Consider the following 17,292-nt stretch of genomic DNA (forward strand, 5'->3'; position numbering starts at 1 on the left):
ATTTTCATGCAAAAAATATTGTAAGACATATGTCATGCAAAGTTGACCTAGGCAATTGTGGTTTAACCCGACTAAGAATTTGTTTATTCATTCAATTCAAAATCTATTTTAATTCAACAAAAACATGTATCAGATATGCACAATCTATAGGCGGGAGTGGATGATATACAAAGTTTACGAGGCGTATATGATACAGAGCTTACGATATTGATACGAGACAATATTTTTTTGGTAAGGGGAAAAAAAGATACATATATTTTAAGAAATAGCCATGCTTTTATTGAAGTCAATTCTGGCCATACTTACATAATCAATCTGGATATGATGACCTTTTCAACTCAATAAGATTATTTAAAAAAAAATCAACAACATAAATAAGACACATTTTCCCATTTAAAGTACAAAAAGTGTCACTCTAAAAATAGAGAAAATAAAAAAACAAATAATATCATCATCATGACATTCTTCAAGAAAAATCTTGTGACATTTTGATAGCATGATATCTTGTCACACAATATATTGCCGAACCCTTAGCACATCCACATGAATGTGTCTGGTCTAGATTTATGTATTTATCTTTATTTATTTTTCCAAATGTGGAGCTGCCTGAACAAACATGTTTGCTCATTTGGTGGAAAATAACAATTATTATCTGCAATGATTATCTATTCGCATTCCTCTATTTTGATAAAGATTTGTACAAAGCTAATTTCAAACTTGTCCAAATAACATAGATTTGTTTTCAAAGCAGATTTTGCGGTAATCTACTTCATCTTGCAACCCTTTGAATGGGTAGCTTCATCTTTGAATTATCACTGCTTTTAAACAAGCCAATCTAAACAGCCACTTGCTTTTATTAATAGCTACAAAACAAACATAACAACTACAACAAAAAACAAAAACTAAAAAACAATGCAGAAAGTTATTTATTTAAGTTATTATTATTTTCAAAGGCTGAAAGACAAAAAACTGTCAAAATGTTTATTTTTGGGGGGTGTTTATTTAAGCTTCAAGACATTTTAAGAAGAAACAAAATATACATTGGTGGATCAACATTTCAATTATAATTTCTACATATGGCACTTTTGCATAAATATTTGAAGATGGATGGATGGATGGATGGATGGATGGATGGATGGATAGATAGATAGATAGATAGATAGATAGATAGATAGATAGATAGATAGATAGATAGATAGATAGATAGATACAGTAGATAGATGGATAGATAGATAGATACAGTAGATAGATAGATAGATAGATAGATAGATAGATAGATAGATAGATACAGTAGATAGATAGATAGATAGATAGATAGATAGATAGATAGATAGATAGATAGATAGATACAGTAAATAGATGGATAGATAGATAGATACAGTAGATAGATGGATAGATAGATAGATACAGTAGATAGATAGATAGATAGATAGATAGATAGATAGATAGATAGATAGATAGATAGATAGATAGATAGATGATAGATAGATACACTACAAACATAAAAATGCACATATCTTAAAAATAATGTTAACCCTCATTATTTTTCAATAATAAAAACAATACTTTTCCTCATTCTTAATTTTTTTAAATATTTTTTAAACATTTTTGGATAAAAAAGAAATCCAACTTTTTTTATTAGTAAATTAAGAATATAGTTTTAAATCAAAATTAAAGTTTTAAAAGCAATTTCATCGAACTGTTTAATAAATTACAAAAAAAGATTTGATTAGTACATTTTAATTAGAATTTACAAACAGCTGTCTTTCATGGTACCAGGAGTCTCCAGTGTGTTTCTCCTGCGAGCAGCAGCCTCTAAGATCTTCTTCCTGGGTCCCAGCTGGATGCGAATGCCTTTCAGGTCTTCATCCGAGCAGAGCATCAGTGCCTCCAAGTCCAGATGTTCTCTGCTGAAGGCCGGAGCAAACTCTGTCAGGGAGATGGCCGACAGAAACACATCCAAAGGAGAGGTATCATCGTCATCGTCCAATCCCAGATCTTCTTGATCCCATGGAAGGTCAGCATCACCAGTGTCTCCAAAGCTAGCAGCATCTTCCTCTGTCTCAAACAACTGGTTTTGAACAAGGTAACCCAGACTCTCATTGTTCCTATTTGGAGCATCTTCAGACTCCAGCCCCATCTTTTTCATAAAGATCAGACCACCAAGACCAGGCCGATTGAGGATGGACTGTTTGACATGACCTGGTTCTTCTGTGCCATCATCATCATCATTTTCGTAGCTTTCATTTCCTCCCTCCAACACGGCCTCGTCCTGCTCACTGAAAACATCCAGAAACTCCGGCTTCTCGGATGCTTTGTTGTCTTGTTTGAGGAAGATCACGTTATCATCTCCTCCTGATTTCTGTGCCGTGCCTTTATCTTTTATCCCAAGCTTCTTCTGAAGTGTACCTTTCATTCTTGCAGAAAGAGAGTCAGATGTCTTCGCAGCAATGAGCTTGGAATACTGCTCGTTGACACTTTTAATCGTGCCACCGTTGGCAAAAGTCGGTGCCATGCTTGCCTCCGACACAGACCCAGGATTGCTTGCTCCACGTTGCATTTTAGACATCTTGCTTTGGTGTTTCTTCTTCACCCCCTCACAAAGTTTCACACGTTCTTCTGCTTCTTTCACAGCTTTCTTCTTCAGGATTCCAACCTTCTTTGGGTTTTTGTTTGTTTGCTGTGAGGCAGCAGCGTCCAGATAACGCACGCAGTCCATTCTGTCACGAGAGGCAGCGACGTCCATGGCTGTGTGGAAATCATTGTCCAGTGCAAACAGGTTGGCACCAAAGTTGACCAGGAAGCTGAGGATGTGCATGTGTCCGTTAGCCGCTGCAAGGTGCAAGGGTGTGTTCCCCCAGATGTCACTCCTGTTAGGATCCCCCCTGTGTGGCGCACACAAAGAAACAACATGTATAGATTTAGTTCTATCTTTTTACATCCCTCTGATCAACATGTTTAGAAATGCATTGATTGCCACAGTCTTATGTGGAGATATTCACTTTGATGATCATTTCTGAGAGAAAGCCTGAAACTATTTAGACCAGTGGTTCCCAACCTTTTTTGGATCGTGACCCCATTTTTATATGACAAATTTCTAGCAACCCCAAAGACTTTTTTGAAAGTGTCTATTCGTACGGTTGCCGTACGGACAACCTCCGGTGCTATTGGTACGTTTACAGAAGTATACGTACGTAGCGTCTTAGGGTTAGGGTTATGGTTAACCCTGTATCGCAGCAATTTTTAGTGTTTGGTTTAGGTTTACGGTTAGGTTTAGTCTTATTCACGTGACATAAACTGGCCAATGATTGACGTATCATGTGACCTAAACTGGCTAATGAGGGGCGCTGCGTATGGACAGAATGTCGGTATATTGATACTGCAACCGTACGGATAGCCACTGCCGACTTTTTTTCTAGCATTAGTTTTTAATCATGTTTGTTATACTGTGTTACAAATACAGAGTAACCAGGATTTGTACACAAAGTGACAAGGTGTGCCAGCTCAGATAAGTTCATACTGTTTTTATTTAAACTAGATATATGTATAAGAAAGTGAAAGTACACAATACAGTTGATTAACATTGTGTGTTGTGTTTTAATTTAATATATATATATATATATATATATATATATATATATATATATATATATATATATATATATATATATATATATAATGTTATTCAGTAATTAATGGTATTAATTGATACACATTTCAGGTGACCCCATTTAAATTCCAGGCAACCCCACATGGGGTCATGACCCCAAGTTTGAAAAACATTGATTTAGGCAGTGGTTCATTCATTCATTAATTTAGTTTAAAAATTAATCTTGACTGTTGATTATTCTATGCCTTAGTCAAAAAGAACATGCAGCCTCATATAGAGTTAGCTGTTAAATAATAGAAGCAGCAATATTTTCCATTGTGTTGCTTTTACTAAAATACCTTATTAAAATATGTTATTATGGCATAAAATAGGATAATACAGTGGAAGTCATGTATACAATTCACACATAATGAGAAAAAAGTAGATGTTATATGTCAATATTTCTCTATCAGTAAAGTTATCTATTTTCATTGTTCTATATAACGCCAATTTAAAGAAATAAATATTTTCACAAAGTTTTTTCTTTGACATGTTCTTTCACATTTAATCAGTAAGCTATTGGGGTTTACGGTCCTTCACTCCCGTGTCACATTATCACTGCAATAAAGGCTTTGATAGCAGTCTGAATGCATTGAGTTATCACAAATCTTAGCCTACGTCGACAGTGAACAAAGCAGAAAATACTGAGATATGTCCTACTAAATAACCCAGAAACATACTGTAGATGCTGGTCTTTTGTTGTTTTGGATGGAGGCAGGAGGTGGAGATTGGGAGGTGGGGGGTTGAGAAATAAAGGACTCCTTTGTGTCACAGAATGGATGGATTCAGTTCATTAAAAATGTGGCTGCACTAATGGGAGAGAGATAATCAAAGATGGCAACTAAGTTTTTGCTCATGAAGTTTGCACAAACAAAAAAAAAGTTCTCCTGTTCATTGTTTTAGCTTCTTTTTTACACACACATTTTGAGTAAATATGATTGTATTTAAATGTATTCAATTATTCAGGATAAAACTCCATGTTTATAATAAAGAGCGTGACTAAAACCCTAGTTTGACACGTGGAAGTAAAATGATGGAATTGGTTTAAAGAACAGATGATAGAAATGTCTTACTCTCTGCTACATATAAGCTGAAGAGCATCCACATGTCCATGAAAAGCAGCCAATAAGGTGGGAGTCATTCCATCCTCATCCGCAGTGTTCAGGTCCTTCCTCGTGGCTTCTTTCAGAAGGTCCAAATATCCGTCCACGGCAGCTTTGTGGTATCTCGACATTTTTTTTGGCTGAGCAGAACAGAAAATAAGAAACCTGTCACTTTATCCTGTTTGTTTCCCCCCCCTCTAACATAGGCTGAGCAGAGGCGACCACAGAGCTGAGCAAACAGAGTGATCACTGGGCGTATCAGCAGCTCAGAGCCATAAAGCAGAAGCAAAGTCCAGTTTACTGTAGTTGTCAGCAGACGCAATATTACATCCAACAGCCCAATCACTTTCTTTCAGTCTGTTTTAGTGGAATTGTTGAAGCAAAGGAAATTGATGTTTTGGATTATATTTTATTTTGTCCTACTTGTCTGCACATGCTGTCAAAGGTCAACACTATATATGAAGTGCAATCTTTCTGTGACAGCAATGCAAGTTTTATTATGATTTTTTTTATTGCATAATTGTGACCAACACCAGCCCTCCCTGAGGACGGGTAAGAAAAACTTTATTAGAGGGAGAATATAAAAAGATAGGGCAGTGTTACACCTAGGTGAGGGGGAAGGGAACAGGGAAGAGGGAGTCAGGGTAGGACGATGAACGGGTGCGGAGGAGTTGACGATTTTAAGGTGGGTTTTTGATTATCTTTGTCATTCTGTGTATACAAATACAAAGTAGCCAGGATTAGTGCAGAAAAAGCACCAATTCAGATATTTTTATACAGAATAATCTATCTATCTATCCATCCATCCATCCATCCATCCATCCATCCATCCATCCATCCATCCATCCATCCATCTATCTATCTATCTATCTATCTATCTATCTATCTATCTATCTATCTATCTATCTATCTATCTATCTATCTATCTATCTATCTATCTATCTATCTATCTATCTATCTATCTATCTATCTATCTATCTATCTCTCTAGTCTGTGTGTGTTTCTCAAATATCTGCGTATCAGGTTCAAATTGACCTGAGACTTTCAACATGGCTGCTGCTTGGTTCAAAGGTGTGCAACATCGGATTTGTTTGGACTGCAATGATACCGTTCGTGGATTATTTCATAAAATTGACTTAAATTTAGCTCAATTCAGAGCAGTTCATTGTTGAAAGGTAGTCTACAGGAGTGACTGCACAAAGGTCTTTTAAAAACGACTAAAGTGGGTCTAGTATTTAATTTAAAAAAAAAAAACACCCCGTAAATATTGACCAGCAGGTGTCCTCAGTGAGCAACGTTTGTAACTAAAGTGAGTAATGATAATAATAAAAAATTGCGCTCGCTTGTGTATGTGTGTGTGTGTTAAAGCTCCCATGAAAACCATCCATGAAAAAGCTACTTAACCTCCCACTTTCTATAGCAAGATATACTTCCTACCGGCAATGCACTAGTAATAATAATAATTAAAAAAAAAAAACTAGATTTATATTGGAGTAAGTGAAAGTATAGAATACTGTTGTTTGAGATAATGTGTGCTGTTTTAATTTCTACAGAATAACAATTTGAAATGAAAAAATATGTAATTTTAGTGGTTAGTGTTGCTGAACAGTTTGACAGAGATAGTGGAATTACATCATGCTTGTCTATCTATAATAGGTTAACTGCACTAAACTTGATAAAGTTTTGTTTGCTCTGTACCTTTGCCCTTAAATAAACTGGCACGTGTCCATCTTATACACTGCCTTGAACTTTGAGTAACCGGGGACACGCCCCACTGCTTCTTGCCTCTAAAGCGTACACTCAAATATGGTCGTATTTATTGTAAGATGATGAAATTGTAAAATTTTGTGACATCCTTCTGTCACCAGCTGGTATGTGTTTGGTTTTTTTTTTTTTTTTTTTAAAAAAAGAAAAAAGTAATATAGTCTATATATTAACACTCAAATCCCATTTCATGTAATCTCATTCATCTGATCAGTTAGTGAAAAGCAGAGGAAAAAAGTAGTATCGCTATGTTCTACTGGTGCCAAATTGGGTGGCTACAACAATTCAGCAAGTAAACAAATAAATTAGGCTAATCTGAGACTAATTTGACTTTCTACGATAAAAAAATTTAGAAGGGTGACTTTGAACACTCTAAAAGACTGTCTCTGATCTGCCTTTAAACAAGAGTTGGCAAAACAAACTTGCCCCATGTTATGTTGTGTTGTGATTGTGTCTAGCACTGGATTTTGTTAGCGATGTGTCTATTATATTAAAGGAGAAATGTGACTCCTATATTTACACATGTAGTACACATGTCCAGTGACACATACATGTTCATTGTAAGTATTTGGACAGATAAGTTTACATGTTTAACTTAACTGTGTACGTCAAGAGCCAGTTAAACATTTTTATTGATTGATTCATTATGTTTTAATAATCTTACAATGGGAAAATTTACTTGTTAAAGCATTGAAAAAGAAAAATATACAATAAGAAAATGCTAAATATATATATATATATATAGCAGCAAAAATAAAAATAAAAATAAAAAGGAATGCATACAATACAAAAAAGCAAAATAAAAATTATTATGTCTTGCTACAGCAGCAAAAAATAAAAATAAAAATACACAATAAATACTAGTATACATACATATAAAAAATATGTGGCAAGTGGAGGCCTTGCATAAAATATTAGAATAAAAGTTAAAGTTGAGGTCTCTCCCATACATAGCACTGACACCACCACCTGTGTAAAGCAGTGGTTCTCAACTGGTCTCACCCTGCGACCCAATTTTGTCACCGTCATTAAATCGCGACCCACTTTTCTGTTCATTTTTTTTAAGAATTCAACCAACCAAATGTATTCTTATTAATTCATATTATCTTTATTTTAAACATGAATCTTTATATTTGCCTGTGCAACAAGCATTTCACAACAGGCCTGTCAAAAGAAAAGTTTCTTTCAAAATAAAAGACAAGTCCAACCCAACATGAGAGACATTAAGTATTTATTTATTTTTGACCATCTGTCCGCGACCCACCCAGTACAGGTCCGCAATCCACTTGTGGGTCCCGTCCCACCTGTTGAGAATAACTGGTGTAAAGCACAGATTGAGCACTGTTGTAATGGACTACCTGTGGGGAAACCACGTAGCGTATGGAGGTAGATTTGTGTCTTCATTATTCAATTTTTTAAAAAAACCCACTATTGTGATAAAAAAAAAAAAACTTTTTCAATAAAAAAGTGTTCCAATGCAAAATAATATTTGAAACCCTAATAATTGCATTTGAATGCTTTTTTTCTTTGATTGAAGTAAACATTTCTTTGATTGAATAGTATATATTATTATTTTTTTTTATTTAAGTCAATTTCTTTTTGTATTTTGGTCATAGGGGTAGTACATTTCTGTATTTATTATTAAATTAAAAAACAAAAAACAAAAAAACATTTCAATCAAAGAAAAAAAATTCAATCAAAAAATATATTCAATCTACGAAAAAAAAAGTGTTTAAATGCAAAAAATGTTTTTGAGCCCCAAATAATTTGATTGAAAATATACATTTTTAATTGGAATAAACATTTTTATTTTTTTGTGTTGATTTTATTTTTATTTTTTATTTTATTTTTTTAAATAATAAAAAAAAAAATCTTCCTCCGTAGTAGGCTGGTGGGTTTTTTGCATAAAGTTCACTGAGGGAGTAGGGGATTCATTAAAAAATAAATAAAATAAAATAAAATAAAAAGGCAAGTTTTGCCCAGTCGTCATGGATAAAACGCTGACAGTCTCTGTAAAACATTGAACAGTAGATGGCGGTAATGAGCAGATTTGTGAAAGCCAACTGCCAAAAAAAAGCAACCAGAAGAAGAGCGCCGACCAATCATCGTAAAGTGGGAGTCAACATTACATCTGTAGTCCACGGTCTACTTCTACCTCTTCTCTCTCTGTCACACTCCCAACATGAAGTTATTGTAGTGAATATTTTCTTCTTGCTCAACCTTTCCGCTGCTTGTCAAACCGGACCGACCGCTTCGTGTCGTCCCTCAGCAGCAGATTGATCAGAGATGTCCGGTTCTAGCGGCTCAGCGGTCGGCCTGCTTTCATATGAGACCCTGGTTCACGCTGTGGCTGGAGCGATGGTAACTACCGATAACCACTTGAACTAAATCTGCTATATTCTTACCGTGTAGCATGTTAGGTGGAGAATATATTCTTTGAGTTTGCATAATAATAAAAATAATAAATAACCGATTCCCTGGCTTTGTCTGAGTGTGTGGTTTCATTGTGCAGTTCCACTGTAATGATAACTGTTGTGCTGATGTTCCAGGGCAGTGCTACGGCCATGACAGTGTTCTTCCCTTTAGACACAGCCAAGAGCAGACTGCAGGGTGAGTGTTATCACCTTACACACTGGTCACAGTCCTTTCATTTAAACCTTCCACTGACAGCTTGTACAGCTATATTTGTTAACAATAGATAATCAATTATTTATGTGTAAGTGGGGTAAAAACTTAGACAAATTCCTTCTCTTTGTCATTTGCACATTTGTTGTGTTTTTCTGTTGTTGTTTTTCCTAATTTATGTCTGTCCTACAGTTCTACATTTTGCACTATTATCCTATGTTGGTATTTATTTTTGTTCTTAATGTCTGCGCTTTTTTATTGTATAAAAATGTGATGCTGCAACACGTGAATTTCCTCTCAGAGGATCAATAAGTGTATTCTATTTTATTCTATTCTATTTAGTAGTGCTTAAGTCTTCATGATCACTTAAAGATTGAGTAAATCATTTGTCTTACACCTCTACTGTAGATATTATGTTGAAAGTTCAGATGTATGTAACCAATTGGTTAATAATAAATGGGTCAGTTTTTACATCAAGCCTTTTCTAACATTCCACATTACAAAATAAGTCATTATTTTTTTATAAAAAGAAAAAAAAAAGTAATAAAAGTATATATGATTCATGCTGATATCGAGTCAATATTGGTATTGGCCGATACGCAAGGCTGCAATATCGGTATCATATTGAAAGTGAAGAAGTTGTATCGGGACATCTCTAATATATATATATATATATATATGTACAGTATAATACATATAAATGTAGGTCTTATAATACAGTATATCACTCTGTAAAATAACTAGTTAAGCTACTTTTATTGTGACGTTCCACTGGATGAATTCTTTATAAAACATCATTTGTGTAAAATAAGAATACTTATTCAACTGGAGTTATGGAAAAAGTGCCATATTACTTTTTTTAGATATGTGTAAGTCGATAATATTGGTTGGCCGATAACAATCTCCAATCTCTAATCCATATGTACTGTTCATCACAGTGCAAACACTCACACACACCTTACAATACGGTCTGTTTTATCTTATCGTCCCTTATTTTAGACATTTGCATTAATAACTTCTCTCAAATTAATTAATTTGCTCAGTTGAAAGCAGACTCACTAATCAGGACTAATGAAAACAATAAAGTTTGTTTTAAAAAGTTGAAACTGTTTGACCGAATTAGAAATAAGCGTTCGATTAGTGCTAAAACTGCTTTTTGAAGAATGCTAACAACACTTTGTTGCTTCTGTCCTGATTTTCTTCACCACGTTCCCGGTTTCCAGTGGATGAAAAGCGGAAATCAAAGTCAACCCCCCTCATGCTGGCCGAGATTGCAAAAGAAGAGGGTCTGTAAGTAAAGATTAGGTTTAAACTTGCAAACAGATGCAGTTAAATCTCCATCCCTGAAGTTGAGCTCATTCTGGAAACCATCCCATTTTCTCCCAGACAGTCTTTGTACCGAGGATGGTTTCCAGTCATCTCCAGCCTCTGCTGCTCCAATTTTGTTTACTTCTACACCTTTAATGCACTGAAGAAAGCTACGGCAGCAGCTGGTCCAGGCGGATCCCAACCAGGCAAAGATCTGCTCATGGGGGTGGCAGCAGGTACGAGCACAGAGTGAAACCACTTCTAATGGTACGTTCACACCAAACGCGTTTCAAAATCGTGCCGTACGCCCGTAGTTGGACGCTTGTGGGAAGAGAGCGCGTTTAGGGGAGGGGCTTCTCTGTTGCCGCAGTTACGTTCATAATTCACCCCGTGACTGTGAAGTGGTGGGGAACATTATTGTGTTGAGAAGGCGGTGTTTCTGGTCGGTTGTGTTTTGGTGAAACTCAGTGTGTGCACTGTGATGTCAGAGGGCTATAGAGAAGTGTGGGTGAATTTCTTTTTCATTATTCTGAATTCGTCACGGTTGGGGAAAGCTCCTGATTGGTCGACGCACTGCGATATGCCTCAAAAGTTCAACAATCCCAACTCTAGCGCCGGCCACGTTGGAGGCACCAGACACAAGTTAAAAGCTTGAAATCTCAAAACGTGCATAAAGCTTCAAATTGCGCCGCACAGCGGGACCTCTCGACGCTCCTAGATTGCGTCTACCATATATTGTCTATGTAGACTTGACGCTGTTGACCCGTTTGGTGTGAACGCACGATTATTCATGATCCCAGTGGATCAACGTTTTTTTTTTTTTTGTAGCATTGGGCCTTTGACTATCATCACGTTTCATACAGGAGTGGTGAACGTGCTCCTGACGACCCCCATGTGGGTGGTGAACACCCGGCTGAAGCTGCAGGGGGTGAAGTTCAGGAACGAAGAGCTGCATCAGACCCACTACAAGGGCATCTATGGTATATAGAGAAAACTGGAAGCTTTTACTTTATTAAAATGTCACAGCTTTGATGTTATTGTTTCTTTTTCAGATGCTTTCTGTCAGATCATATCCAACGAGGGAGTGGGAACTCTGTGGAACGGCACTCTGCCTTCGCTCATCCTCGTCCTCAACCCAGCAGTACAGTTCATGTTCTATGAAGCCATGAAGAGAAGAGCTGGGCAGGGTGGCAGAAAGGTGAGAGTAGGGCTGGGCGATATGGACCAACATTTGTCTCAATATTTTTTTCTCAAAATGTCGATATACGGTTTATTTGCGTTTTTTTTTTTAACAATTCTGAGTTAAATTTGCTGTTGCCAAATGCCACACTGGCACATTTATTAATAAGCAGCTGTTTAAAATGTGCAACTTTAGTCATTTTATCCTCAAAGGGACAGCACGTGTGAGTGAGTTCTGTAGTGTTGCTTGTTTAGGGTCTGGGTTAGGATGCACTCAGTGATCATCAAACTGAGCTTTTCATACCCCTAACACAAGTATTTCAATTTGTTTAAAAAAAAGCTTTAAATACAAATATATCAATATAGGCGATGTTGTAATTTTCTATATCGTCAAAACAGAAATCGCGATTTATCTGGACTCTCGATATATGGGCCAGGCCTAGGTGAGAGGTCACAAGCAGCACACTGCGGTGCTAAATACTCACTAATGGCCCCTACGCAACAAATAACTTAATTTGTGCAGGTACACCTGGGAGAACAATATTTATATTTATCCTTCTTTACTTCAACAATGCCTTCCTTCTTCCATCAACAGAAAACCAACTCTTTCACTCGCCCTACTTTTAGGATTTCCATAGAGGAGAACAACAACAACAACAACAACTGACCTCAGAGCCGTTACAGAAATAATGACTTGGGTAAATCTTTATCTCCCATTACAGATTTCTTCAGCACAGATCTTTGCCATTGGTGCCATAGCGAAGGCCGTCGCTACCACAGCAACGTATCCTCTGCAGACGGTTCAGGCCATTCTGAGGGTAAGAGCGGATGGAGTTACATCTATTTTTGCATTCTGACTAGCATGAGCCCTTTCTACTGGAAAATCTGGGACACTAAATACCAGCGGTGTGCAGTGCTATGAATCTGACGATAAAATATGATTCGTGATTTCCATGTCGAGATACGATATATCTTGATACTAAACAATACGATATACATTGCACTATCAATAATTACATATTTCACCTTTACAAGTACAAAATGGTATGAAATACAATTTATTTAATTTTAATAAACTTGCGAGATCAAGTCAATGGTAACTAGCTGTAATTCAAGTACTAATATCAAAAACAAGTGGTATGTTTATCAAACTGTGAAATTCCATTTTTCAGAAAAGTTTAGCTCTTGCTTCTATATATTATATATTCTATATATTTCAACATGAAGTTTTTTTTGTGTGTGTTTGAATCAATCAAGGATAAATGAAAAAGGGACGCCACTGGTTTTCTATAAGAAACTTTGTTTAAAAAAACATGTAAAATTATTCATCTGTGCATGTAAGGTGAACTACTTGCAATCATCCACCAGCTTTAAAGCCTAATACATGTGCACTTTAGGCCAGCGATTCTCAACTGGTGGGTCGGGACCCAAAAGTGGGTCGCGGACAGCTGGTCAAAAATAAATCAATGCTTAATGTCTCTCACGTTGGACTAGTCTTTTATTTTGAAAGAAGTGTTTCTTTTGACAGGCATGCTGTGCAATGCATGTTGCACAGGAAAGTATAGAGATTTAAGTTTTAACCTCTTCATCCCCAAGGGACCCGCCCGCGGGGGCAGCTCCAGCTTCCGTGACTCTCACGGGTCTCAATGTTGTAAAGAATGAATGAAATCCCACATTCTATACCTCTCTGTAATTCTAAGAAACTATAGCAGCTCAAACTGTAGCCACCCCACATTCAGAACACAACACACACACCAAGCCATTATGTTCAAAGAGGGAAAAGTCGACAACTCGGCAAACTCAGATTTTTCCACTGCTGTGAGTCACAAAATGAACACAAAGCTCAATAACAGCCTACCTGAAACTACAGGCCGAGCTGAATCCACTGATATACAGGTCGGGTATGTTGCATACCAAAACAACGCTGTAAAATCAGAAAATACACAGCGGAAAAAGTCACCAATGATGACAAATTGTGTCTTAATTGGTTGTTTCTTATCAAAAGTTGCTCCAATGTGCATAAGTCGACCCTGTGTAAACTCCAAATGGTTCAAAATGCTGCTGCCAGACTTTTGACCGGTACGTCCAGAACATCACACATTACCCCGATACTTTCCTCCCTGCACTGGCTCCCTGTCAATTTCCGGATTGAATATAAAATACTGGTTCTAACTTTCCGGGCTTTGCATGGCCAGGCTCCTCTATACATTTCAGACATGTTGTGTCCCTACACTTCAGGACGCAGCCTTCAATCCTCAGGTCAGGGTCTACTAAGGTTCCCAAAAACCAAATTTAAAACCAGAGGAGACCTGGCGTTCCAGGCTGCAGCCCCCAGACTCTGGAATGGTCTGCCCCAGTCTCTCCGGGAGATGAACTGCGTGGACACTTTTAAAAAACATTTGAAGACTTCGCTTTTCAAAAAAGCTTTTAGTTAACAAGATTTTATTTTTAATTTTTACTGCCCTTTTATGATGCTACACATGTGATGTAAATGTATGTTTATTGTTTCTGTGTACAGCACTTTGTGATTTTATCTGCGAAAAGCACTTTATAAATAAATACTTACTTACTTACTTATAAGCTCTGAAAAGCCCGGTCCCATAGTGTTTGATATCAAGAATTTCTACAGGTTTTGAGCTTTAAAACGCTGTGTCAAGCATTCTGATTGGTCAAAGCACTGCTGAAAAACACCCATGTATAACGGCATCAAAGAGTGGAACAAAAAATAGCATGGCACAGCAGAAACCGGAGTAAAAATAAATCTCTAGGTTTTTTTTTGGGAGGACTACAGATTTGTGTATTTAAAACATAATTTATTGTCACTTAGTGTCATATATTTCCAAAATGTCACAGAATCTGTAACCACTACGGGTCCTACTTCAATCTAAACAAAAATGAGAAGCTTAGAAAAATGTTGTTTTCCCTCACCACAAATCTGAAGGGGGGGGATATACAGTAGGTTTGAGCTCCGTCCGCCCACGCGTCTGTCCTTCCGAGTTAAAGGGGACAGCTTTTCTCAGAAATCATTTAAAATACGATAACCAAATTCGGTATGTGGCTTCAGGATATCAATACCTTGATGGAGTTCGAAAATGAGAAGCGCTCAATTGTTTTTTCCGGAGTTATTGCCCTTTTTCGTTTTTTTTACTCTGTTCGAGGTATCTTCAAAGGGGACAGCTTTTCTTAGAAACCATTTAAGATAAGATAATTAAATTCGGTGTGTGGCTTCAGGGTATTAATACCTTGATGGAGTTCGAAAATGAGAAGCACTCAATTATTTCTTCCGGAGTCATTGCTCTTGTGCCATTTTTTTTACTCTGTTCGAGGTATCTTCAAAGGGGACAACTTTTCTTAGAAACTGTTTCAGATAGTAATTTAATATTCTCATGTGATAATATTTTCTTATGTATACATCTAAGTTAGATTGAGGACATTTATGAAAAGGTTGTGAGTTATAATGAGAACAATGTGGCGCGGGATGTTGATGATGTTGTTTGTTATGGGTATGTAATTTTCTGAGAAAAGTGGCTGGAGTTTAAGAGGTTAAAGAAGATTATATGTTGGCGTTTTCAACAGCTGTTTTTGAAAAACTAAATTTGGTTCATTGAATTCTAAAAAAAAAGTGGGTCCCCGTGGCAAAATGTGGGTCCCAGGGTGAGACCAGTTGAGAACCTCTTCTATCTTCAGTGCAACCCTGCTTACCATAATATCATTATGCTTGCACCTCAAGGTTACCATTGATGAATTAAATCTAATGCTGTCTCTCCCACCGCTTTATTTCCTTCACCAGTTTGGCCAGTACAGGAGTGACGGTGAGGGAGGTGTGCTGGGAAGTCTGTCCAACATCTTGACCCTGCTCATGGATCGCATCAGGTGAGCACAGCTGCCAACCAGCATGTTACCCAGGAGCCGTGAGGCCCCGCTGACGCGCATGTGTTACGTGTGTCACAGGAGGAACGGCGTCCTGGGTTTGTACAAAGGCCTGGAGGCCAAGCTGCTGCAGACGGTGCTGACCGCCGCCCTCATGTTCGTCATCTACGAGAAGATCACTGCTGCTACATTCAAACTCATGCGTTTGAATAAGAAACTGAAGCACTGAAACACAAAAAAAGCATTCCTGAAGACTAAACTGCATGAATGGTGCCTAATGATGTGTTAATGCTGCAATCACTCACACACACTGTAATAATAATTGGACTGGTGGCCTTTAAGGATACTGATCAGCACACGTAACCCTAAGCAGAGCCTTTGACATAGTTCAGTTATCTTCACGTCGTAAAGGAAAGCGGATTATTGTCTCATAATCATACCAAATGAGTTACTGTGTAACAGATTGACTTTTAATGCTAGTAGGAGTTAGGACACCAGGCTTAAAATGAATGTGGAAACTGAATGAATGGTTTCATTTGCACTGAAATAAGAAATCAGGAGGTGATTGAATTTCAAGGACCAAACATGTTTTAGATCATCAGAAAAACTTTGACTTTTAGTTTTCCTGTGAAAAATCAATTAGGAATCCTTTAATAAAACCACCACTAATCTACATTCCCATGATGGTTAACTAACTAACCAAAATTACTGAACATGAATTCAAATGTTTAAACAGTGGCTCTGAAGGTCCTGATATGTGTTCACTTTAAAAGTCTCAGTGAGCTGTGATTCATGGTTTAACAGTGAAACTAATTTAGAAAGTGAAACTTTCACGTTGGTTCAACGACCAAATCCTAGTTTGACATTCCCGTAATTATTCATTAACAGCAATAACTGCGTACATTTTCATTTTTTTACCAATTGTTGTACAAATATGGTTAATTCAACCCTATTTTGAATAGCTCTACTGTTGACATTATTTTAAATTTACCTATAGTTTAAATGTTAAATAATTATAAAGGATTTTTTTCTTTTTATAAAAATATGTTTGCCATTAATACATTTACTGAGGGAAAAAATAAATAAATCCAACTTAGTCCATTCCAAACTTTACATTAAACTAACAGGCTGAACAGGGTCTACTGATGTGCTGGATTTGGTTTGTGAACCTCCTTTTTGATACCACTGCACTCAAACTAATTTTTAAATTCATCTTCAGACATGATTCCCAGCGATTCAGTTTATGATCTATGCTCACAGTGATGTTAACAGGGACATTATTTATGGTTTGTTGATCTCATCCAGTGCCTCCAAACTCATCCTATGTCATGGAAATAGTGATCAACGTGTAATGACTTGATCTTTAAACACACAATGCACTAAGTCATGAGTATTATTTTTTAATCTCAATAGCAGCCTCTTTCCTTCTATTGGTTTCTGGGGGTAGACTGGGACCATCAAGTGTCCCAGTTCCCTTGATGCTGACTGAAGTGTGCGTCCATTCTGGCCTTGTTGCCATTCTGTTTATTTTGTTGTCTGAATGTGTGCTCTCAAACAAAAGGGAAGAAGATGCTTTTAATTCAAAGTAGAAATGACACATTTACTAATTTAAAGCTTAAGTACCAGCCTGGTTAGTGGATGTGTCATAGGGACAAATGTTAATGGTTTACACTTATGACTTCTATTTTGATTAAAAAAAAAAAAAAACAAAACAACTTTTCTACTTCTGTTCGTATTATAATACGGTTCATTCACGAATGTTGTCCTAAGTGCATCTTGTTCTTTTTAATATTT

The 17,292-nt window shown here is 36.8% G+C and overlaps 2 protein-coding genes across 2 annotated transcripts; one reads left to right on the plus strand and one right to left on the minus strand.

Annotated features, from left to right (window-relative positions):
- Positions 1-1,592: 1,592 nt before the first annotated feature.
- anks4b (ankyrin repeat and sterile alpha motif domain containing 4B) lies at positions 1,593-5,014 on the minus strand. Its single transcript, XM_028455509.1, has 2 exons — positions 4,723-5,014; positions 1,593-2,885 (listed from the first exon to the last, which is right to left on the minus strand). The coding sequence occupies exons 1-2, from the start codon at positions 4,881-4,883 to the stop codon at positions 1,751-1,753; spliced, it is 1,296 nt and encodes a 431-aa protein (XP_028311310.1). The 5' UTR covers positions 4,884-5,014; the 3' UTR covers positions 1,593-1,750.
- A 3,603-nt stretch (positions 5,015-8,617) lies between these two features.
- slc25a17l (solute carrier family 25 member 17-like) lies at positions 8,618-17,241 on the plus strand. Its single transcript, XM_028455694.1, has 9 exons — positions 8,618-8,877; positions 9,066-9,126; positions 10,365-10,431; positions 10,528-10,685; positions 11,313-11,429; positions 11,502-11,647; positions 12,351-12,446; positions 15,419-15,501; positions 15,580-17,241. The coding sequence occupies exons 1-9, from the start codon at positions 8,803-8,805 to the stop codon at positions 15,725-15,727; spliced, it is 951 nt and encodes a 316-aa protein (XP_028311495.1). The 5' UTR covers positions 8,618-8,802; the 3' UTR covers positions 15,728-17,241.
- Positions 17,242-17,292: the final 51 nt, after the last annotated feature.

This window comes from Gouania willdenowi, chromosome 8 (genome assembly GCF_900634775.1).
Source record: "Gouania willdenowi chromosome 8, fGouWil2.1, whole genome shotgun sequence".
Lineage (NCBI taxonomy): Eukaryota > Metazoa > Chordata > Actinopteri > Blenniiformes > Gobiesocidae > Gouania > Gouania willdenowi.

Coding starts and splice junctions, on each gene's coding strand:
- anks4b (XM_028455509.1), bottom strand. CDS start 4,883: ATGTCGAGATACCACAAAGCTGCCGTGGACGGATATTTGGACCTTCTG. Junction 2,886..4,722: donor CAGCTTATATGTAGCAGAGA/GTAAGACATTTC, acceptor TGCGCCACACAG/GGGGGATCCTAACAGGAGTG.
- slc25a17l (XM_028455694.1), top strand. CDS start 8,803: ATGTCCGGTTCTAGCGGCTCAGCGGTCGGCCTGCTTTCATATGAGACC. Junction 8,878..9,065: donor ACGCTGTGGCTGGAGCGATG/GTAACTACCGAT, acceptor CTGATGTTCCAG/GGCAGTGCTACGGCCATGAC. Junction 12,447..15,418: donor CGGTTCAGGCCATTCTGAGG/GTAAGAGCGGAT, acceptor TTCCTTCACCAG/TTTGGCCAGTACAGGAGTGA.